The sequence below is a fragment of the Anguilla anguilla genome, chromosome 6 (genome assembly GCF_013347855.1).
Source record: "Anguilla anguilla isolate fAngAng1 chromosome 6, fAngAng1.pri, whole genome shotgun sequence".
Lineage (NCBI taxonomy): Eukaryota > Metazoa > Chordata > Actinopteri > Anguilliformes > Anguillidae > Anguilla > Anguilla anguilla.
In genome coordinates, this window is record NC_049206.1 from 45,056,139 (window position 1) to 45,079,807 (window position 23,669).

Below are 23,669 nucleotides of genomic sequence, written 5' to 3' on the forward strand. Positions count from 1 at the left end.
CTCAGTGCTTGTGAAGTTGCTAAATGTTGCAGAACTCATGTACTCAACAGTTATCCTGAGTCTGCTCATAACTCTTTCATCATCGCCAACTCTGCATCTTCACAGCCTTTCAGAGGAACAACTGTTTGAACACATGGCTGCTAGGCGACAACCAGGTCCCATTAATGACACAAGGCTTTACATCCGAAGCCTTGTGCCGATGGTTTGATACAGTGTAACCACAATCAGTCAGCCAGAAGCTTTCAGCCATAAGGCTATGAGGTTATGAGCCATCTTGTCACAGTTATGCAAGTGACAAGAACTGATAAATGTCTGCCATTTTTCTCATATAAAAGCACAGTGTAGACATTTACAAAAGTTGACCATTTATGTAAAGTTGATATAAATGTTTTTGAATACACAATAGCTGCAAACATAGCTCTCTGTTACAGAATCAATTATATTAGATGTCTTAAATGTCTTCCCGTAATTAGCAGAAACACTAGAAAGGTCATTTGATGCCTTACCAGAATAGACACTGATGCGTGAAAATCAGTGGCACAGAACAAACTGCGCCAACAAGGGAAATAATAGCAGTTACAAAAATGTTCATTTTAAGGGAATGTGGAAATAATCCCTATTAGCCAATGCCTGACTATAGAGTTATTACTGGCCTATATATCTACATTCTGTTTCCTGTGCTTTATCACCCTTAATGGACTAATATTATTTAAACACCACTTCAACTTTCAACTTTGTCCCAAAGGAAATTTTGTCTGCAACGAGCACCACAAACCACAACATAGGAAACATGATAAATAAATACAATAAATACAAAATTTAAATCAACAGACAACCACAACTGAAAGGAGTCATGGCTACCTGATTCTGTTCTGGATACATGCACAGGTAAATTTACCGCAACTTTAATTATCATATGTGTAACATTGCATTAATTACAAGATACCAATTTAATTACAAGATACAAATTTAAGAAACTCATCTTCTAATGTTATCTGTCTTTTTAGCTCTCGATACAAACATTTGATACTAGTAAGTCATATATTTCTTTGCTTAGTACCCACACTATTGCAAAATACAATATGGACCACACAGTATAATTTACCAATAAAACATCAGTAAATTACTGTATTCTATTTGACACATTTACCTGCCCAGTCATTTAAGAGGTTACAGTGTTGTATGTGTTGTGAAGCTCAGTATCATAGCAAATGTCTCTTTGACATAGGGGGTTACCTTGTAGGCTATTTTGCTGGTTAGGTATATCGTTGATGGTAGCTAACACATTGAAAGAACTACAATATTACATTTGTTCCTACTTCTCAAAATGGATCGTGGTACAGTATTACGGTCTGCGATGTGACATAGGCTACTGACTCGTTGGCTACATTACAGCTAAACCAGCTCATTGTGAGACGTTCCGTACGCATTGATTCGGGGTTATAGATTTTGGCTTTGGTGAATTCAAATAGCAATTTTATTTATTTAGCAGAATGCGGTCATCTAAGAAAAAAATGATATAGGCTACTTTACATATAATGAATACGCATATTCATCAATTAGTGAAATACGTTTCAAGGTCGCCAAGCTGTTTGGTTTCAGAATACCAAATTGATACCTGTCTTCTAAGGAAGCTGAAACCATCATGTTGCAGAGCCTAAATAAAACCTAATTCAAACACCATTTGTTTAGGAAAAAACCACCTCCAAAAACATCCAATTGGTTTATTATAGTAACAAAGCAAATGAATACTCTTATGTATGAGCATGTTCGTTGCTCTTTAGATTCAACAAACGGTTTTATTAAATTGACTCGATCTTAGGCAGAAAAAATCCCCAAAAGCAAGGTTTAAAAATTCTAACGTGGTATCACTGGCCCGTATACATTGCAACATGGCAACCTGCAATTCTAACATCAACTAAAAGGCAAATACCTACTTCTACTGTTGTGTTTATTTATAACAATTTATTTTATTTTATTTCAATACAGGTGCAATGTCCGAGACGCTGTTTTTGGCCATGATTTCAGAATATTTGACGATAAACACAAAACTGGTTTATTTATGCAGGATGGCCACGACTTTCGATTGTGTGTCTTCTACGTTCAAATAGTGGGAATACGTAAAATGTTTTTTTTTTTCTGATTGTAACTCCATATGCGAAACACTATCATATACTTGTGTCTATAATATTGTGATGGCGAACAACTACTGCAGGGAGTGGTGTGCGCGCGCGTGTGCAGTTCTCCAGTAGCGCGAGATGTGGACACGTCTGTCACCAGTGGGCAGCAGAGCTCCGGTCGCTTTGTGCTGAATCCACCACGGGGATGAAGGAAAAATGGCAACTCTGCAGCTCCTGGCAACCACAAAGCCTTATTTTTTCGGAGAGACAACTACACGCATCGACCCAATATGGAATTAACGAAGTCCGGAAATAGGAATAGCGATCGGATTGCGAACCGATTAAAAAAGCAAAGGGAAAACCTCGGAATTTGTGTGTAGCATTTCCCGTGCCGCTTTTCAGCATCAGCAACAGACTGATATTGGATTGCCTGACTGTCATAATTGTGTATAGCCCCCCACCCCCCAAAAGACACATCGGCATATTATTAATAGCATCCCTATCTCAATATTTTCATTCTTACTTATTGAATACGGCCCTGGAGAGGCTGTGCAGGAGGAAATAACACTGCACAACCACATTTTCTTCATTCAATTGCTTCGCCGGAGAAGAAGAAAAAATGAGGTAAGCAGCTGCCGCAGCACGCGCTTGCTTTGACATAGGGCGTTATAAATACACCGCGAGCGACATGGCGTGTGCTTTAACAGCGCGTGGCATCGGAATCTCAGGCCAATTTTTTATGTGATATTAATCAAAGCTTAGTTATGCACCAGTGATACTGAATATTTATTTTCAAATTTTGATAATAGAACCTCGAAGTTGGTCATTCGACTATGCATGCTCGGTACTGCTGCCATTTAAGAGGTGGGGCGAGGATACTGGTTTATGACAACAGAATATCAGACATAAGGCTATTTTTATTTCTCTGCAATACGGTGGCCCACTGTATCATTTTCCTTATATCGTATATGTAATCACATATTACATTTATGATATGTGTATTAGTGATCAGGTTTTTTGTGGTCCCTGTCCATTATTATCTGTACTGGGCAATGTATTGAACAGTGTTATGTAAACTGCATTCTCACTGATGATGATGATGATGATGATAATAATAATAATAATAATAATAATAATAATAATAATAATAATAATTATTATTATTATTATTATTGTTATATGTCCCTGTGGGTAGTGACTAAGCAGGCCAAGCACAGGAAAGCAAACATCCCTACAAAACACATACATTGGTAATTATGTTACATAGAATTGTTTTATGCCATATTTGAACCTGCTTTAATTCCAACTGGTGACCTTGTTGAAAACAAAGACATTGCCTGGTACATTATACCAATAGACCAACAGCACTGACAATGCATCCACAGCCAAAGAATGCAAACAGACATCACCGGGAATGCATTCATAGCGAAAGAGTGCAAACAGATAGCACTGAAAGCTACAAAGCAACAATAGCTAAAGGGTGTTGAGGACTGATATTCAAGTTTGTACTGTAAATGAATACTGACAACAAGCACCTATGTAGAAATATACAAATGAGACATAAGAGCAAAGTATTTTTTATCAAGATTTTAGGCATTCAGCAGATACTCTTATCCACAGTGATTGACATAGTTTACATTTTTCCATAGTATGCATTTATACATCTGGATAGTATACGGAAGCAATTCAGGTGAAGTACCTTGCTTGCTCAAGGCTACAATGGAAATTCAGTGCCTGGGAGTGAAATGTACAACCTCTGGGTTGCAAGCCCAGTTCCCTAACCATGATACTACTCTTCCATTGTGCATCAGGTCTGTTTCAATTCAGTCCATTCAGGGAAAAATGAATTAAATGAATTGAAATGTCCTTACTGAACATTGAGAATTTTTCTGACAACTGAAATTTTAAAATCAATCCCTGCACCACCCGGATCAAAACAGAATAGACCTAAGCCTTGGTATTCATATAGTCGAACTCATTTCATTGGTTTATGGTGGTCTTGTTGTCTACATAGTAAAATCGGAATTTTAGCAATACATGTATTATTCATTCGTATTTTTTATGAATTAGAACATGAAATTTGGTGTTTAAGTTGTGTAGACATTTTACCAAATCATAAAATCCTGGAGAATCAAATGGTTGGTTTATGTCCTTAATATTACAATAATGTTCCTGTTGTAAAAGATCAATTTAGGTTAATCAGACATAAGGCTATTTTTATTTTATTTAAAAGATTAATTTCGGTAAAGTTTCTTTATTTTTGACAACATAAATCTGCATAGTAGCCTAACCATGTGACTTTGTGATGTGAGCCAGTCATTCTACCAATGACCCCCGTGACGCTGTTCGGAGTGATGAGTTTTATGTGATTCAAAGTAATGCTGTAGTGTATGGCCTTAACAACTGCACATACTAATGCAGCCATACTAATTTCATATGCAGTATACTAATGATTTAAATCAAATATTCTAAAAATGAAACATGAGTTTCCTATTATAAGGCCATAAAATGTGAAATGAGTGCCATACGTTCGTAGTGAGGTTTTGGAATAAGCTTCTACTTCCTTGATGAGTTTGAAGTAGGTTTATGGACTGTCAGTTGGATCTTAATTTTGACTGGCTGTAGTAACTATAAAAAAGACATAAAGACAAAGCAGCAAAACAAATTCCAAATTCCAGGTTACAGCAGGAAGAGGAGTAACTATGTGAGGATGACAGATAGGGGAGAAGATGTGATAGCCACATGTGAAAAAAGAGGCAGACAAGAGCATTTTCTTGTAATATTTTCAGCATTTTTGTGCATTTAGGGTAGAATTTGGCCGCCCTGATTTTTTTTTTTTAATTACAAAATTATATTATATTATATTATCAAAAACTGTGGTCTACATGTTATTTTGCCAAAATGATAAGCCAAGAAGGGTTGAATTGACTCATTATCCTTCTTAGTTGAAATCTGTCATTGCTGTTGCTTTTACTTATTACATCCAGAATAAAAATGAGCCATTGAAAGGTACATATTGTTGGAATTGAAATGAAAGGTTAACAAAATATGTACACAATTATATATACAATATATAAATGTACTTAGTGGTAAGGACTAGTTAATTTGTTTCTAAAGATTTTTTTTTCTGGTGAGAAAGTCAATGCAGTTGAAGAATGAGAGATTAATGAGGCTATGTTTCTGTATCCAAAGTGTTCACACTGTTGGCTGTGTCTGATTGGTTGAGTATCTATTGCACTGGACTCATGCCCTGAACAAGAACATTGAGGGCCAAGGAGAGTCCATATCCATAATGTGAACCTTATTTAGTATATGTTGTGTTGCTTCTTAAATGTGTGTATTCCATGGCTCTACATGTGTAATTTGCTATTTTGATTTCTATTATAAAAAAAAAGACCTGGTTTAATTAGAAACATGAGATGTGTGTTGCAGTCTGTAGGATGACAATTTTAAGTCATATTTAAATCCCACATGTGGGTCAGGGTTCGAACTGTGCTATGCCGCTTTCTCAGCTTTTGTCCCAATATCTGTGACCTTCTCTGCTTTCTACCTGCCTGAATAAAGAAAAAAATAATAAAGCAGGGTTTACTGTCCTACTCTGCTTAAAAAAAAAACCTTATGAAGGTCTGAACAAGATTGTAACATCTGTGCACCTTGACCTCTTTCTTTTTGGCACCTGAACATATTTTTGTTTTTGGTCTTGTTTGCCAGTAGGTGAGCATAAATAGACCAACGTCACAGTGAAGACTGATGCATTTTCGCAACAAAAATATTCCATTAATTATTGGCTCTATACACCTGCGTATCTTTGAAAGTGATATTGATATAAAAAGAGTTGTAGCTCACTGTACTAATCGCACTTGCTCACACTTGAGTATAGATCCTTAGATGCCTGTTATACTGGTCCCAAAGACGGTCCTCACTTCTTCATTGAAGGTAGGGAAATTTCCCTGGTTAATTTTACTCACTGCTGTGCTTCTGTTTCTGTGGATTTCATTCAGAGGATACGTGTGAGACATTTTCCATTTACCTTCCAGTCACTATAATATTTGCTTATTCATCTCATTGTAAGTGGAAGATAAACATTCGGGAGGGTTATATTATGGTAAAGCAAGGTCAGCTGGTGAGGAAATTTATATATGGGTAGACATGGAGACAAGGTGTTACAGCATTAAATTCCATCATTTTAGTGGTTGCTTTTTAATTACCTTTTAGAATGATGGAATGGTTCTTAAAATCAGCCTGACAAACCAATTTCAAGTTCGTATTGGAAAATGATGATGAACGAGAGGTCAGATAGTCCATCCTGCACTATGCTGTTTTACTGTATATGGAGAGAGGAGGGGATAGAGGGATATTGAGAGGAAGAAATGGAGTGATGTGGAGGGATGAGGGGAGGGATGTGGGGGGAGGACTGGGGATGGCGTGGAGTGTGTTTTCAGGCTTTTTGAGATTTTGTGGTCCGGTCTTGGAGTGCAGTCTCATTTGACTGTAAGGCCTTCAAGTGATATTACAACACACATGTGCCTAGTGGTCGAATGGCTTAATGACATATCGTGCAGGCCAGGCTTGTATGATATGTAGTTCACCTCATGCAATTAAAGCATTCGTGAGTCCATGAGAAATTCCAATTGATTCATTGGGCTCAATGTCAGAATCCAATTCTGGATAGCTACAATGCCTGCTGGTTTTTGGCCATTTTCAACATGAGTGATTCATTTCAGTTGCTCATTGGCTAAATAAAACACACAAACTTGCACCCAAGGCCTCAATTGGCCAGTGATTAAAAGGTGTAAATACTTGTAGACACTGCAGCCCTCTAGGACATGAGTTTGACACCCCTAAACTATGGGGTGGGAATTTAACACAATAGCTATTCCCAATAGACATGGAGTCCATTTATGAACATTATTGACAAAATGTGTCAAAATTATTGACAGATATAATCTGTTTTCATATTTGCTTATTTCAGCTGTAGCTGTATGAAAATCGCTATATATAATTTTCTATACGTATATTTTTAGTATGACTTTTAGTATAATTGAAATTGAGGGGCAATCAATGAAATTCAAATTATACTGTTCTGATATGTAATGTATGTATACCATTTGATTTAATAGATTGAATTCTTTTTTGTCCGATCGGGTAACAACTATGACCTGAGATTTAATATGACTACTGCCAGAAAGTGGCACTGCAACCAGAATTTGTGTGCAGTTACAAAATCTGCCAGGAGTTGTGAGCGTGAGCCCCTTCTGTTGTGGGGGGACGTCACGGGCCATTTGCGTTGAGTGACGTCAATGCTCGCCGCACACTAGCTTTTCGAGAGCTGTATGGAAGTGCTGTTCCACCGGTACAGTGGTAATAGAGCTGTTCCCCTTTAAGGATTAGGATGCAGTTCACAGCCAGGCAGGAGCCAGGGGGTGGGGGAGGGGAGGGGAGGGGAGGGGAGGGGAGTAGGGGGGATGGGAGGGGGCTGCTGCCTCTGTTCTCTGTCTGCATGCATTTAGCTGCAGCTCTACACCTGGGCGATGCCTAGAGAAACGTAACAAAGCTACCTGCTGTCCTCTGGCCTTTGATGTGTCACAGTGTGTGTTCACACCAGCGGCAACCATTTCTGGGGAATCTGGGATGCACATGTGCTCATCCCAGATTCCCCACTTCCCACACACACTGTTGTCTTTATATCCCCTGGGCTCTGGGTCCTCATTGTTTTGTTGCTGGTAGGTGAGTCGGTCAGTTTGTTTGTCTGCGTGTTGCTGTGAAGCAGTATTTCTGCCATGGACAGAAATGTGTGTTTGGCTACATCTATAAATTTTATCAGTTAATATTTGTGTGCTGTGCCTATACCAGCTTAGCCTCCATCTCACAACACAAGTTCTCTCTATGGCCACAGGGATGTTTTAACAGTTATTGGTTTGCAGTTTTTTTTTTATAGACACTAGATCTAAAAGAAAGAGCAAAGACACACACAGATGCAGCTAACCATGGAGCGGATCAAACAGTCTTTTCTTCTCTAGTGAGAAGCCCCAGGAAAGGCGGGTGTAGATTGAGCAAGTTAATGCACTGTGGCTGTGTCTCAAGTGCTTTACCTTCAGGAAAACAGAAACTACTTTTGGCGTACATTACGACGGAGCATTGACGGCTGTGGCCCCGGTATAGAGGTGAATGTAAGTCCCACCCCCATTCACTCAGAGTGAGCGCATAAGCCCCACCCTATTCACTGAGAATGAGCACTTTTTCTTTATTCACAACATAATTTAATGCAATGTGAGCAACAGGGATTAATTAGCAGTGATATCTTTGTAGATTTTCAACATCCAGGTAGGCTAAACATCTGTTCACAGTACAGTCTTGAATGCTTGTTCAGGGTATGCAGTGTCTTGAAAAAAAAATTTCCTTTGAAAGTGTATTTAAGAAAATGTAACTACACCTCCTTGGGAATTTATCCATTAATATGCACTTTAATATTTTAAAATAGATTTTATAAAAGTTGAACCTTCCCAGTTTTGTAAAAATGGTGACAGTGTGTGGTATCTGTTAGAGAGAAGCCCTGATTCTCTTGAGGTGGGTAATAAATGAATGTGCTCCCTCTGTCCCTCAGGTCACTAACATGAGATGGGTCTTATTTCAACACCCCCTATGCCCCAGTGTGGACATGCACTTATGTCCAAATGCAGCAGGGTACTATTGGTAGCCTGTTGTGTTAATGGGTGGATGCAGTTTCTCCTTTTGAGTATTAGGCACTGGATTGGCCCACCCACATGGGGGCGGAGCTATTGTCAGGGGAGAGTGGGAGAGCCACAGGCAGACAGAAGATAGTCAGCTCAGCCACGCCCCCCCATTCTCTCTCTCTATCTCTGTCTCTCTCTGTCTCTCTCTCTCTAAAACTCCAGCAGGGATGATAGCTGGGAGAGATTGGTGACCCTTTTCTCTATTTTTGTGTTTTTTTTCTCTCTTCCTCCTGTCTTTTTTGGGACTTTTAATCCCCCCTGGCATCTGGGGGAATTGCTCTGCTGTCACGCACTTGGTCTCCATCCCAGCAGCACAGCACTGTAGGAATCTGCTGTCTGGAATGTCACGACAAAATGGATATTAATCTCCAATCACACCAGTTTTATTTCCCCCAGACTTACTGTGATCCTGCTTTAAATAACTACATCAGGTAGGTGTGCTCTGATTGGAGATCCAGGTGTTCTTGGGTAATTGTAATGTAGCTTTTCATTTTTACATATCAATGTGGAGCTTCATTACTGTATTGCTACAGTATTATTTATTAGTGACCTCATTAATGTATCAATGACGTATCAATGTCTTTCAGTGTATTTTGAAAGTCTTTGCAGTATGCAGGTATGACCACAGTTGTAGTTGATTGTACTGTATTTGTAGGTCACTGGAGTTGCTGATCCTGATAATGCTATATGCAGGTCACCAGTTATTGACATTGTTGATGTTACTATAAATGCAGGTCATTGTAATTGTTTCTGTAGATGGAGGTCATCAGAGTTTCCAATGCAGTTGGAGCAGGTTGCAGGTCACTGTGGTTTCTTATGTTATTAATGGTCATTTTAAGCACATTTAGAACATTTTCTGTCATGGAGTATAACATATGGTACTGTGATAAAATTTTAATGCAGTGATGGACATATCCCAGCCTGTGGACTGAGCACAGTGATCAGTGATGTCATATCCCAGCCAGTGGACTATGCACTGTGTACAGTGATATCATATCCCAGCCTGTGGACTGTTCACAGTGTACAGTGATGTCATATCTCTGCCTCTGGACTGTGCACAGTGTACAGTGATTTCATATCCCGGCCTGTGGACTGAGCACAGTGATCAGTGATGTCATATCTCTGCCTGTGGTCTGTGCACAGTGTACAGTGATTTCATATCCCGGCCTGTGGACTGAGCACAGTGATCAGTGATGGTCATGTCCTAGCCTGTAGAATGTACACAGCATTCAGTGATGTCATATCCCTGCCTGTGGGCTGTGCACAGTGTACAGTGATGTCATATCTCTGCCTGTGGTTTGTGCACAGTATACAGTGATGTCATATCCCAGCGTGTGAACTGTGCACAGTGTACAGTGATTGTGTGGGTTAAAGGGAAGGGCATTATCTGGCAGGAACCTGGCTGTGTGGGTTGTTGCAGAGAGCAGTATCTGACAGGGACATGGCTGTGTGTGCTGAAGGGCATAGCAGTATCCAACCAACAGAGCTACAAAAAACATATTCCTGTTGTGGAGTCAGTAATGAGGAGATCAATACATGGATAATTAGGAGGAGGAATAGAAAAAAAGAGTAGAGAGGGAGAGACAGAGAGAGAGAGAGAGAGAGAGAGAGACATCAAAGAGACAGAGCAGAACATTTTTTCTCTGATCCACTGCATGGGGGAGGGGGGTAGTAGCTTTCTTCAGGGCTCTGGGTAGAATGTCATACACAGAGTAATATGACATTGTACACACACGCACATGCACACACACACACACACACACACACACACACACACCCATCATTGATCCCCTGCCTGCACGCCCTATTTGGTGCACTCACAGCACGTCCACCACTAGCTGTGCCACCAAGTCCCGGAGGAATTGTCATTATAAATGTTATCTCGGTATTAATTTGCAGGTATTCACATTTACCTCTGCACTTGCCTCTGTGCTCTAAACGCATTAGGATTAATGCAGTCAGAACAGATGGACGTCTCTGGGGGACAGCAGTGCCAATGTGCCTCCTCTGGGCGGCCTGAGGCTGAGTCTCCATGACTGTGGAAAAGTCTCCTGTCTGAGTAACTGTGGAAAAGTCTCATTTATTTAAAGGCGATATTAGGATTCATTGAATGCGGACCGTGAAACGGAGCAGTCAGCATTTGGTGCAGTGTTAATAATGTGCAGACCTGAGCAATGGGACTCAGATAAGAGCAGGACCGAGGTAAAAATGTGTCCTACTCAGGCAGAAGCATAAGATGTTAAAGTGAGTGTGTCAGTATGACAGCGGTGTAGTGGTGCGTGCCAGGGGTTGGGAGGGGGTGGGGGTGGGGGCGGGAGATGGTGGTCTCACAGGAGCACACTGACCTACAGATGCCGCCAATCACAACATAGGAGAAACCCATTTGAGGCATAGCTGTTCACTGCTGTGCTCTGTTCCTAACTGTTTCTTATATTCTTATTTCAATAAATTATTATAAGGCTGTAATTCTGGCTCCAGATCCCAGCATTCACACTGGGAATTTTATTATTTGTTTATTAATACAGGAACGTCATCCCAATTTTCATACTGACGAAAGGCTGTCAGTAATTTGTCTCAGTAATCACATTGTGTGAGCATCTTGTGAAAAGGTACAAAGACGTGCCTATCCCCTCCAGCTTTCTGGAACTGAAATGCCTGTCTAACCTGCTTTCCCCTTGGCACTGTTGGGCACCTGGTGTTTCTGCCAGCTAATTTAATAAACTGACACTGGGAAGATCACCACAGGTACAGTCCCACATGTATCTCGAAAGGAACACACAACATTCACTGGGCCATTAGAACACAACCACGTATTTACTGTAGTTGGCTCATTTAGAACATTTTTCTTTACCGTAAATATGCTAATGACAGCGGTCTCTCGTATGAAGAGGTCATATACTGGGTAGCCTGCTCTATTCGTGTATTTTTATTACCTCTCAGTTGTGATTGGTCTGTTAATGCGCCACCCTTATTTGAGAGGAACCAGACTCACATATCTGATAGGGGTGGTGACAGCAGTTCTCCATTACTGTATTGCATTGTTTATACTATGATTGACATAATGCTGTCTGTTGCAATTGTTTGTCCTGGGGAGAAAAAAAAAAACTGGAATTGTGTAAGTTAAGGGCAGATCCCAGATGAGCCCCCATTGCTATGTTGCTATCAGAAACTGGTAATGACCACTGCTGGCAGTTTCAACACATTAGGAAAATTCCTATGCTATACACGTTCCATAGAACATCCCCATATTTGTGCTCACCAACACAGTTGAGGTTTACTTGTCTTCTTTTGAAGTACAATACATATACAAAGATTATTAAGAAAATGTCAGTCAGTCAGAACTATTTTTATGGTGAAAGCATGCAACTGAACTCATATCAGTTGTGAGTTAATGGTTGTTGGAGAAATGGTGTGAGATAATGATATATAACTAATATTATGGGATTTACAAAACCTGATTTCTGAGTTTAGCTGCAGGGTAACACCACAGCCCCACTGTACGTTATATGCATTCATCAACTTCACTATTATTACACTTCTTTTTTTTAATGGTTCATGCTGTTTTCTTGATCTGTGGCAATAAATATAATGTGTTTTCACTCAAACAGTATGACTCATGAAGCTTCTCATTTCATGCAGCTCAGGTCAGAATTCTGTATCCCATCAATGTCATGCACAGTGTCATGCTAATTTGTCCATGGAAAGACATAGATCTGTAATTAAAGCTGTTTTCTTCTTCTCATCAATCTCTCTCATTCAGTTACTGCATTCTTCCAAATGCTGATATATCACACTGCTGAGATCTCACTCCTACCCTCCCTGCTGAAGCTGTAACTTTTCAGGAATACAGTGTTTATGATAGACTCTAAACCAGGTTTGACACTGTTTTAATTGACTTGTTTACGGAAGCGTTCAGTGATAACCTGTTATGCAGATTTGATGGTACTCATAAGCGAGATTTAGCAGTTGAGTGCCACCTATTGTTTTTACAACTCTGATGAAGACCTAGTGTTGATACTCGTTGGTCTGTTTCATTGCCTTGTTCTAGCCCATTTAATAAAGGTTTTTATCCATTTTTTCACTTGGAGACAGAGTGTCTTGGCCTTTTCCCACAAAAGTTTATTCACTTTCCAGAGGATGTTTCTTCTTCAAGGGCTGTTGTTCAGTGTTTGTATATCTTCCTTATCATAGAGAAGCTGTCATTTCCAGACCCAAGAAGCGCTTCTTTTTCAGTTGTCTGAGTCTTTTTGTGACTGTCGATGCCATAGCTTTGCACAAGCTTTAAAAAATTATTTGATATGAACAGTATGAACAGTATTTGACATGATCCATTATTGGCTTCCAAATGAAATATGCTTTAACGTTGCCTTATATCCTCTTGTAACCAATGTTATGGCGGTGGTGCAAAAGAGACTAATCATTTTTGATCCATGGGATAGTATAACTATAATGATGAACATAATTAAAATGACCCGAGGACTGGCCTTTTGGTAGCACAGTTATGTCACTGTTCAGACCTTTTTCTCCTTGATAATCCCTTGCCTGCCACATTACATCCTTGCATCCTTGACGATAACTCTGCTTTGCTACAAAGCTCCCAGGTGGGTGTGGAGGAGGAGAAGTCCATACAGAGAAACAGAATAACCCCTCAGTCATGTGACTTGCTGTCTGCCCCCCGCAGTGAGCAGAGCATTTGCCAGGCTCGGGCCTCGGTGATGGTGTACGATGACACCAGCAAGAAATGGGTCCCGATCAAGCCGGGCCAGCAGGGCTTCAGCCGCATCAACATCTACCACAACACCGCCAACAACACCTTCCGCGTGGTGGGAGTCAAACTGCAGGACCAGCAGGTAGAGCGCCGGTCTCCGTTACCACAGCGATGGGTTCTACGAGCTTACACGACTCGGTCACTGAGATCTACACATGAGCAAGTGTCTGTGCACCAGACCTGGATGAAATGCATATTTGTTTTGGATTCAAATACTTTTCTATGCTTTACTGATCTTGTCTGGTGTTTTGGAGCCAATGAAATACTCTCAAAAAGTGCAAACCCACCTTCTGGTCATATTGGCAGGCTCAATTACACCAGGAAAGATCAATGGACACAGAAAAGTATGTGAATCCAAAACATACATATTTGTCCCAGGTCTTCTGTGCACAGTTATGTGTGATGCAGTGGCTCTACTGTGATGTATGTGTGATGCAGTGTCTCTGTGCGCAGTTATGGGTAGCACAAGTGAGAAGGTTTTGACCACACAGTCTTGCTGCTCTTCCAGGTGGTCATTAACTACTCCATTGTGAAAGGCCTGAAGTACAACCAGGCCACACCCACCTTCCACCAGTGGCGTGATGCCAGGCAGGTGTACGGACTGAACTTCGCCAGTAAAGAAGAGGCCATCACCTTCTCCAATGCCATGTTGTTCGCCCTCAATGTGCTGAGCTCCCAAGATGGAGGTGAGCAATGCTACGCTATATTGCTCTTCAGCCATGTAACTGTACAGCCCTGAACATCATCCTTGGCTTGCAGATTATAACTCTACTATTAGCTTTGCGGTGAAAACATTTAATTGTGGCAAGCCTCTTAATCATGTCAGGTCATTCATTTGTCTCCCTTTACTGGCCACTGTGTGTCGCATCCCTGTATGGGATGTTGTCTTACCTTGTGGAGTATAAATGCATGCAATTTATAATTTCAATGGGTAATACAGTGGGGGTTATTCATATTGCATGCATATTACATATAATGCTGTGCTGTATTACAATAGTAAGCTTAACCATATATCCCAGTTGTACATTACGAAGACAAAAGCCTATTACTGACGCATCTTAACCATATCCTAATCATACTATTACTAATGGAACCTAAACCATATTCCAGTAACGTTTTACTATTATTAAACCATATTACTAAAGTAAACATTACCAATATCCTCGCTGCTTATTGCTATTACTAAAGCCTATTACTAAAGCAAGTTTCACCATGTTTCATTAACATACTTCTACATTATGAAGCTAGCTTAGTAATACTTTGTATCCAGCCATATATTAGTATTAAAAGAGATCCAGAACCAGTGGGATGCAGCCTTTTACAGTCTTACTGAACTAGAGGAAATCATGTCATACTCTCGAGTTTCAGTCCCCTACTTTATACCCACACCTCCTCGAGAGCTGAGGCCTAGTTCCACCGGAAGAAGGAGGGGTCTGTACATAATTACTGGAACAGAGGAGCGCGTATTCCCATAACATGCGAACGCTTTCTACGAATCTTAATTAAAATGCGGCACCGAGGCAGGCTCCCACGGGCCCTGTGGGGAAGTTTGCAGTTCTCCGGGTTTTATGTTTAAATAAGGGGCTCTGAGCGAAAACAGCTCAGACCGTTGCGTCCGGATACGAGCAGCTCAGGGGGAGGAACAGCTCAGGGCCTGTGTTCATAACACGTTTCAGAGTAGAAGCGCTAATCTAGGATTAGTGTGTCCAGATCCCAATCTTATCTGTTATGAGGCAAAATACAACTGACCTTGGGACAGCACTCTTACGCTAAGGTAGTTTATAAATGTGGGCTCAGATAGGACAGGAAACAGGAAACAGGAGCTGCGTCTCTTTTCATCTCTGCTCAGGTTTAATGCTGCCAGTACTGCAGCGGGACCTGGTCAGATCACAGGGGATCCAAGACTCTTGATTTACTGTCTGTGAACTGCACTTTCAGCAATAGTATACAGCACACTAAAGAGATGGTTAGACATTGGTCAAATTATCTGAGGGTGGTTTGTGAAAGTATGACATATTTGAGACACCTCTCCCTTTGCTATTCAACAACTTCCCTCTCACATGAAGCTCATACTGCAGCAGCAGAAATGTGCTTACCTGAGTGCTGTATTTCAATAGTGATGGTAAGGTCCATATAATGAGGTTTTCTTTCATTTTAGGTCCACCTGTGCCACGCCAGAATGGGCCCACAGATGATGTGGAAGCACAGAGACGGTAATTCTCAAACAGCATCCACAGCTTCATCTCACTGACACAGTATCCTCAGCTTCATCGCACCCTGACAGATTCCACCGCATTATCTCTGTCTCGCACAGTATCTACAGCTTCATCTCACTCACACAGTATCCTCAGCTCCATGTGACAGTTTTCTCAGCTTCATGTCACTCTCACATAGTATCCACAGCCTTATCTAGCTCACTCAGCATTTTCAGCTTCATCTTACTCACCCAGCATCCATACACATTCTGCCTTTCAGTAAGCCTCACCCTTACTGGGTGTAACTCAGAGCACAGATTGGTTTCATTGGATGATGCAGAATACACTGTGCTTTAATAACAGCTTCTAAAGGCCAGGCGATCTGATGTGAAAAAAATAATTTAAGATTCCAACTGATCGCTGGATCCGTGGTTTCTGTTTTCCCCTGACCTGCAGGCAGGTGATGGAGCAGCAGCAGATGCAGACGCAGGTGGAGAAAGAGCGAAGGTCATCCAACTCAGGTAAGAAGATGCAGCCTAGTTCCCTCCTTAGCTGAATGATGACCTACTGCTTTACTCTTACTGCAGTACAAACCCTGGCCCCATAACAATAGCTTGGATGTGTGTCCTCTGATGATAAATCATTCAGCAGCAGCCAATAAAAGGACCATTGCTCTTCCCCTTTTAGAACAACGCTCCGGAATTTATCAGCTGTTGGACTAGTGATGGTTCAGAAAGAGGATCTCATGACTATACAAGCATGACCAGAGCTGACTTATAAGCCTAAATACTTCAACTAAATCATTCACTGAGACTTTAAAAACATATTTTTTAACTCTGTTTGGTCATTTTTAAGTGATTGCTATTTCACATATCTGTTTCAAAATTCTTTAAAATGTGTTGTTAACTTCTGCATTTTATTATCCTGAATTATCACCTCACTTGTAAAATAAAATTATACTCAGTAAAAAATCAGTTATCTGAATCTGATTGGCCGCTCAGTTTATAACCTACGCTCTCTGATTGGTGACTCAGAACATGCCCTCCCACCCAGCCCCCGTCTCATTACTTGGAAAGAAATGTACAGGCGTTCTTTGCTCCCCCGATCTGTCAGTGTTCACTGCTGTTCTGTGAAGGGCCTGTAATTAGCGCACAAGCCTGCAGTGCACAGTTTACATATTCACCTTATAAACAGAGAGATTATCCAGCAATGCTTCCATTAAAGAACCATATTCACGCACTAAATGAAGAGTATACCCCGTAGTGCTTCTGGAATGGCACCATATTCACATGCTAAATATAGAGCTTGTTCTGTAATGATTCTGCAGTGCCACCATATTGAGATGCTAACCGAAGGGTATGTCCTGTAATGCTTCTGTGATGACAGCATATTCACATGCTAAATATGGAGCTTATCCCATAATCCTTCTATAATGAAAGGGTTGCTGAAATTCTGCTCCATTCTTATTAAATGCTGTGATGGTGATATGCGTGGGTTTACATGCGTTGGATGGGGAATGATTTGTCCTTGTGCTCCCCCAGGTCCCTCTGGCCTACCTGGACACCCCCCGGTGCTCTCCGTGGCCCCTCCCCTCTGTTTCCCTGCTGCGATGCCGGCCCCTCTCTCTATGGGGGGAGGGCCGCTCCCTCCACCTCCGCCTGGCCCGCCTCCACCCTCCGCCGGGCCGCCCCCGCCTCCCCCTCCGTTGCCGGCGAGTGGAGGTTTTGGGAGACAGGCGGAGCAGGCTCTCGCCCCCTCGGGGCTGGCCGCTGCGATAGCCGGAGCCAAACTGCGCAGGGTGCACAGAGTGAGTCACACAATGACTGGGTTACAGAAGCAGGGGGCGGGTCACACGCTGACAGGCTGATTTGGGTGAGAAAGTGTGAATAATATAAAGTAAGAATAATATCATGTGAAAAATATAATATAGACTCGGTGAGGCTACTTGGGATATGTAAACAATGGGGGTATACTGGAAAGGTATGCAGTTTTGGGGTACTGTTGTGGGGGCACTGGGGACACAGAGACCCTGTGGGGTACTTGGATGTTCCTAGGACTGCAGGGCCTGCAAGATTGTTGGCATTCCACAGAAAGTAGGGGTTAACTCTCCAGTATATGCAGTAAGGGAATCTGAGATTGGGTGGTACACGCAGACATTACGGTGTGCTTTGTTGTGCCTTGACTTTTGTGGACTGCCAGAGCTGCTGGAACTTTAGTTCCCTTGATTGCCGAGGTAACACAGAGGCCAGGCTCTTATGATTGTTTAAGCAGATGTGCCCGTGGGTCTCCCTGCTGAGCCAGGGCTGATGTCTGTGCCCTGCTGCCCACAGCCTGAGGAGAGTTCCTCAGCGTCCAGTGCCAAGAATGATGGCAACCGAACCAGCGGGGGTTTGATGGAGGAGATGAATGCCCTGCTGGCGAGAAGGTCAGTCAGTTACCTTGCAGCCTTGCTACCGCTACAGCCATTTACCTCACAATATCACTATAGCAGCAGCCAATCACCTCACACCCTCACTACTTCAATAGCCAATCATCTCACAGCCCCGCTGTCACATGCTATGTATCTCCCAGCCTCACTGTATCTCATTATAGCAGAGAAGTTACATTCTGAACACTTCCACTCTCATACATACGAATGATATCATACTCACTGCTTCTGTTTTGTCATTTCAAAGAGCCATTTCATCAATAACAATTTACAGTTATGTTTTACTAAATGCCATCTGCTCAGTATTTTTACTGTTGCAACGCTACATAACATCATTTCATGTTTTACCGGTAGGCGGAAAGCAACAGAGAAAGAGGAAGAAAGCGCAAATGTGAGTGCAAAATGCAGAGTGCTGTGCAGTGTCACACACCAAAACTCAACTGTTGTCATCTCTTTAGTATCTCTGTAAATTCTCTGTTCAATTTCATACTGAGATTGCAGCCCATTATGCATAACACTGGATGAAATCTAGTTGTATTCGTTATTACACACTTGATATTCCTAGTTCTGTCCTATCTCCTGTTTTACATTGTAGTATAAATTGTTACAAAATTTCAATATTTTTTAACAGGTAATCACACAAAGAAAAAAAGTTACCATAGATATCATACAGTTTTAAAAGAAAGCAAATTATTTCATTGTGAAGAATACCATAGAGGTGACCGATTCGATTCCATGGCTGATAGTGCCATCTCTCTCTCCCCTTCAGGAGGACCCCCTCTCGCGTGGGCCAGGACAGCACAATGCCACAGGTACCAAGTCCTGCTATCACTCTTACTCTTAATAAAAAATTAATTGCCCTATTAATTTTTATATATTGCCTTATTCTTTTTCTAATTCTGCAGGTATAATTTTCAGTTAGTTTTGTAACTTGAAGGTTCTTTTTCTTGCTTTGCAATTATTTGAAATTATTATGCCTCAAGCCAAAACTTTACTGGAATCTTCCACAATTCTCCCCAATGTTTACACTGAATAGTAGGATGCATTGAAAAGTCACTTTTTAAGTGGTGCAGTTGATCGTGTAAAAAATTGTTGCTGAAATGTCACCTATTGGTTATCACCTAACATCTTAAAGATAATCTTCCATGCAGCCCAACAGACCACAGATTGTTTAAATTAAAATTAAAATATTTCCATATGTGCACATGTCCATATTGCACTGGTTCTGCTTCATCCCACACTGTCAATAAACATCGTTCCCATTGTCAATAACTGTCATTCCCTGAGTCGATGAATGTCACTCTCACACTCCTTTCACTGTTTTCTTTTCCAGATCCTGTGAAGAGGCCATGGGATCGAGCCAATTCTGCAGACAGAGCAAGGTGAGCTTGAACTATAACGCAACTGTAACAGAGTCCATAGCACAACCACAGTACAACCATAGCACAACAGAATTGTAACACAGCATAACATAGCATTACCATGAGACTACCATGAAACAACACTACCATAAAATGCAACACATTACAGTTATATAGGAAATAGCACAGAGGTAAGGGTGACGCCGCTATAACATAATACATGAAACACTGCACAACAAAGTACTCTGTACAAGTATACACAGTGCTATAGCTTCAAGATGAGAAAATTACAACCATAACACAACAGACCAGTCACTGCAACACATTAACTTTATGTGTACATGGCTGGCTTACAGTGCCCCCTACTGCTTGTGCTGCTGTGAAACTACTTTGGTAATTCTTAACAACAAAACTACGAATGATTCACACACAGCAAAGGTTTTTAATGAGTTATGCTGTACCAGTCTAGTGGCAGTAAAAAAATTTCAGGACCACCATAGAAGACTGCTTGAAATACGTGCTCATCATGAACATTGAGGTGAAAAGGATTTGATGTGCAGTGTTATACAGGGGATGTTATGCTTGCAGTGATGTTTTGTGAGATGTGCTTGGCGTAAAATACTGGCATGTTGCCTGATGCCCCCCCTCAGTCTGCAACCTCACCTAGGGCTGCAGAAAGGCTAAAGCTGTGTCTGCTGATGTTGTATAGGTTACGTGATGGTCTAACGTTTCTCTGTATTTCAGGGTGAGGCCAGTCGGAAGCAGCAGTGACACAGATGCCTTAGATTTTGACAGAATGAAGCAGGTGAGAGCCATAGTTTCCCAAATAACTGAGCTGAGCTGTGGGTGAGGCATGTAGTGGGTGGAGTTTAGCATATCTCCGCCCCTCCCTGGTATGTTTTGTCTCACAAGTTAATGGCAAAGGATCTTTTCCTTTCTATTTTACCTGTGATGTTATCTTTTTCTAAAATAAGTGATTACCATATACGTTATAGAAAATGAAATAATTATTTGATCTGACTGACTAAAAAGTCCTTGGAAGTGAATATTGGAAACGTATTGCAATGTATGTACCTTAATTTTATATTTGTAGCATTCTTGAATATTCAGTGTCACACATCAAAACAGGGCACTCTGCATGCAATTCTGTGTAACTTTAGAACTTTAGGATTAAAGCAGGAAGTGAATTTGAGTAGAACTCATAAATGATTAATTAACTCATTATGTATTCAATAATATTGAATGCTTTATTATACGTTACTATTAATAATGCTGTATTATCATAAATTCCTGAAGAATTTAATTTCTAATTATTTATAGACATATTTTATTTAAAACACCAGGAGGATAAAAAGTGTACTTCTGAACTAACAGTCTTAATTTAAATTAACAGGAAATCTTGGAAGAGGTGGTACGTGAACTACACAAGGTGAAGGATGAGATCATTGTTGGTAAGGAGCCTTTTCACTTTTTCACTGGTTCGCTTTGTCATATACTCATGCAACTTTTTGTGGAATGCCCTGTATCAGTTGGAGAGGCATGTGAACCCATTGTTAATATAATACATAATGATAAGAAAAGGCCATTCGCCCCACCAAGGCTTATCAAATGGAGCAATGACACACTGAGACCCCTGCCCAGACCACTACTCTTGGGCCTCCCAAAGGTTACAATACTGTTGCATATAAGTGCCCTTTGTGTCACTGAAATCTGCTGAAAACGTTCATTAGAAAACATTTCTGAAGAGGACTTTGATTCGATGGCTGAACTGCAAGTGTGTCTGACGCCTTCAGATTCAGATGTCTTATGTTTATTTTTTTTGAGGAACCTTGTGTTCTGGCCCTTCATGTGGACCTAAAACATGGCAACTATCAAATGCATATATAAACACCATATACTGTTCCCTCTCAGAGTATACATGCCCACAGTGAACATTATTCTTGCCATTGTCCTGACAAATGTGACTATGATAGCAATTTGCAAAAACTGTACATATGGTTATATTAACATGAAAATGTCTCTGAAGTTATATGTATAACTGCTATCTTTTGTGTCTCTTCTCTTGCAGCCATTAGACAAGAACTGAGTAGAATCAGCACAGCTTAAGTGTTCTACACCACAGAGACAGCAGGAAGTACTGGGATTCTGACAGGGGGAAGGGGCCCAGCTAACACCTAACAGTAATGTTTCCTCAGTGTTTCTTAGCAGTGTGGTAATGCAATGACCTCATTGAAACGTTATGATATCTGTGTGTTAGCTGGGTGAGAAGGGAGATGGAGAAGAGGATGGAGGGATGGAGTGATTGATGATAGAGAAGTCTGTTCATTTTTTCCTCTTTTCTTTGCAAGAGACTGCCCCCTGTGTACACACTGCTGAAGTCTTAAATTCAGTTTTTATTATTTTCTAGTTTTTTTTATTTTATCTTGTATTATTTATTTTTAAGCAAGTATTGCACATCATTTTGTCTGCCTTTTATATTTTATATAGGTCATTTATTTCCCTTTGGATGTATAAATTACAGTTGTAAGCACATGGTTTCTTTCAATGTTACTTGACCTCAGCATCATTTTTAAAGAGTTTTTTTGTTATTATTTTGCCAAAACACTGGAAGTTTGAACCTGAGCTAGTGGAAGAATAAACTTCTGAAACTTTATTTAAAAAAGGTGGATACAGCAGAGTATTTGTGATCATGTTGTTAATAAAATGTCTATTGGGTGCAAGGATATGGTGATGTACTGTCTGGTCTTTTTCCCATTTTTGACAAAAGTGCTTCCTGTTTAAACAAAGACAGAAAGATATGAATGAAATCCAAAAAGTTTTAAATTCATTCAAATAAAACTGTGAACGACGTCTGACTTGTGGTCTTTTGTGTGATGTTACTTGAATTTGATTAGTTTCATGAAACTCAAGTCATGAAAGTTTGAACTAAATGTGATGCTGAGAAATTGTTTAATGACTTGGAGTTGATATTTCTTTTGTTTGTTGGACATGGATATAACAATAATCAGTTAGACTGTGTTATCATATTGCTCCGGGTGACTTTTCCACAGATCTGTGACGTGCGTGTGCGTGTGTGTGTTTGCAAGTAGCCATTAAAAGACTCCTTTATTTAGAAATAAAAAAAAAACCCTCTAATTATGTTCCTTGATGTTAAAGGATGCTTTTCTTCCAGTGTACTACAGAGCTGTTGTTAACTTTTTTGGAGGCTTGCACAAGAGAGGAAATAAATATGCTGAGACCTAAGTATATTCGTTACAATTTTTAAAAAATGTCCTACAACTTAGCATTGTCTACAGCAGCAACCATACCACCATATGATGGATTTGTTAGGACCAAGATGGGAGACCTTAGAAAACTTGTAAATGGGAGGGTTTGTAGGCAGTTTTCAGTTGCCAAATTTTCTGCATTTAAAAGAACTTCATAACTACTCTTTGCTAGCTGCACCATTGGCTAGCAAACCACCAAGGGGGTGGGGCAATTTTATAATACACTCTAGGGGTGACTGTGTCTGGTTTTCAGGACAATTTCTGCTCTTGATTATTTAATGTGTGTTGTAATCCAATAAACTAAACTGAATGGATTATCCTTTTCTGTGGAGGAAGGAAATGTAGGCTGATAAAGACCTGTTCTTTGAAAACTTATTGAGAACTAACTGCACTCCTTCTAAAATCATAAAATGAACTGCATTAAACTATCTGGAAACCTGATTTAAAAAAAGTTAATTATGGCAATAATTGTATTTTGTATATTGATTTGGCTATTTTTCATTTTACAAATATGAAAGAATGAGAATTTAAGAGTAAACGAAAATATCTTTTTTTATATTTTTTCATTATTTTATTTAAAATAATAATTAAATAATTCGTAATACAATAACCTTTATTTCAGGTATAGTCTACCTAACACATGGTATATCTACTTCCAACCAGTAAACTAACCGCATCATGCAATCATTACATAATGCACATGGCATTACATTACAATCAATTTCCACAATGCTCAACGGCATAACACATGCATACTGCACTAAAACTATATTAACCGCTTATAAAACGAACTTGAA

General features: G+C 40.4%; 1 protein-coding gene across 2 annotated transcripts; it reads left to right on the forward strand.

Moving 5' to 3' along the window:
• Nucleotides 1–2,255: 2,255 nt before the first annotated feature.
• Nucleotides 2,256–22,461, forward strand: LOC118228982 (ena/VASP-like protein). Of its 2 annotated transcripts, none has more exons than XM_035420579.1 (13): nt 2,256–2,744; nt 13,536–13,704; nt 14,131–14,308; nt 15,781–15,835; nt 16,274–16,338; nt 17,359–17,624; nt 18,148–18,242; nt 18,600–18,636; nt 19,015–19,057; nt 19,579–19,627; nt 20,351–20,411; nt 21,000–21,057; nt 21,675–22,461. In XM_035420579.1, the coding sequence occupies exons 1-13, from the start codon at nt 2,740–2,742 to the stop codon at nt 21,710–21,712; spliced, it is 1,119 nt and encodes a 372-aa protein (XP_035276470.1). In that variant the 5' UTR covers nt 2,256–2,739; the 3' UTR covers nt 21,713–22,461. The 2 variants fall into 2 exon arrangements, with proteins under 2 accessions (XP_035276470.1, XP_035276471.1); XM_035420580.1 differs by lacking the exon at nt 2,256–2,744 and adding an exon at nt 11,188–12,728.
• Nucleotides 22,462–23,669: the final 1,208 nt, after the last annotated feature.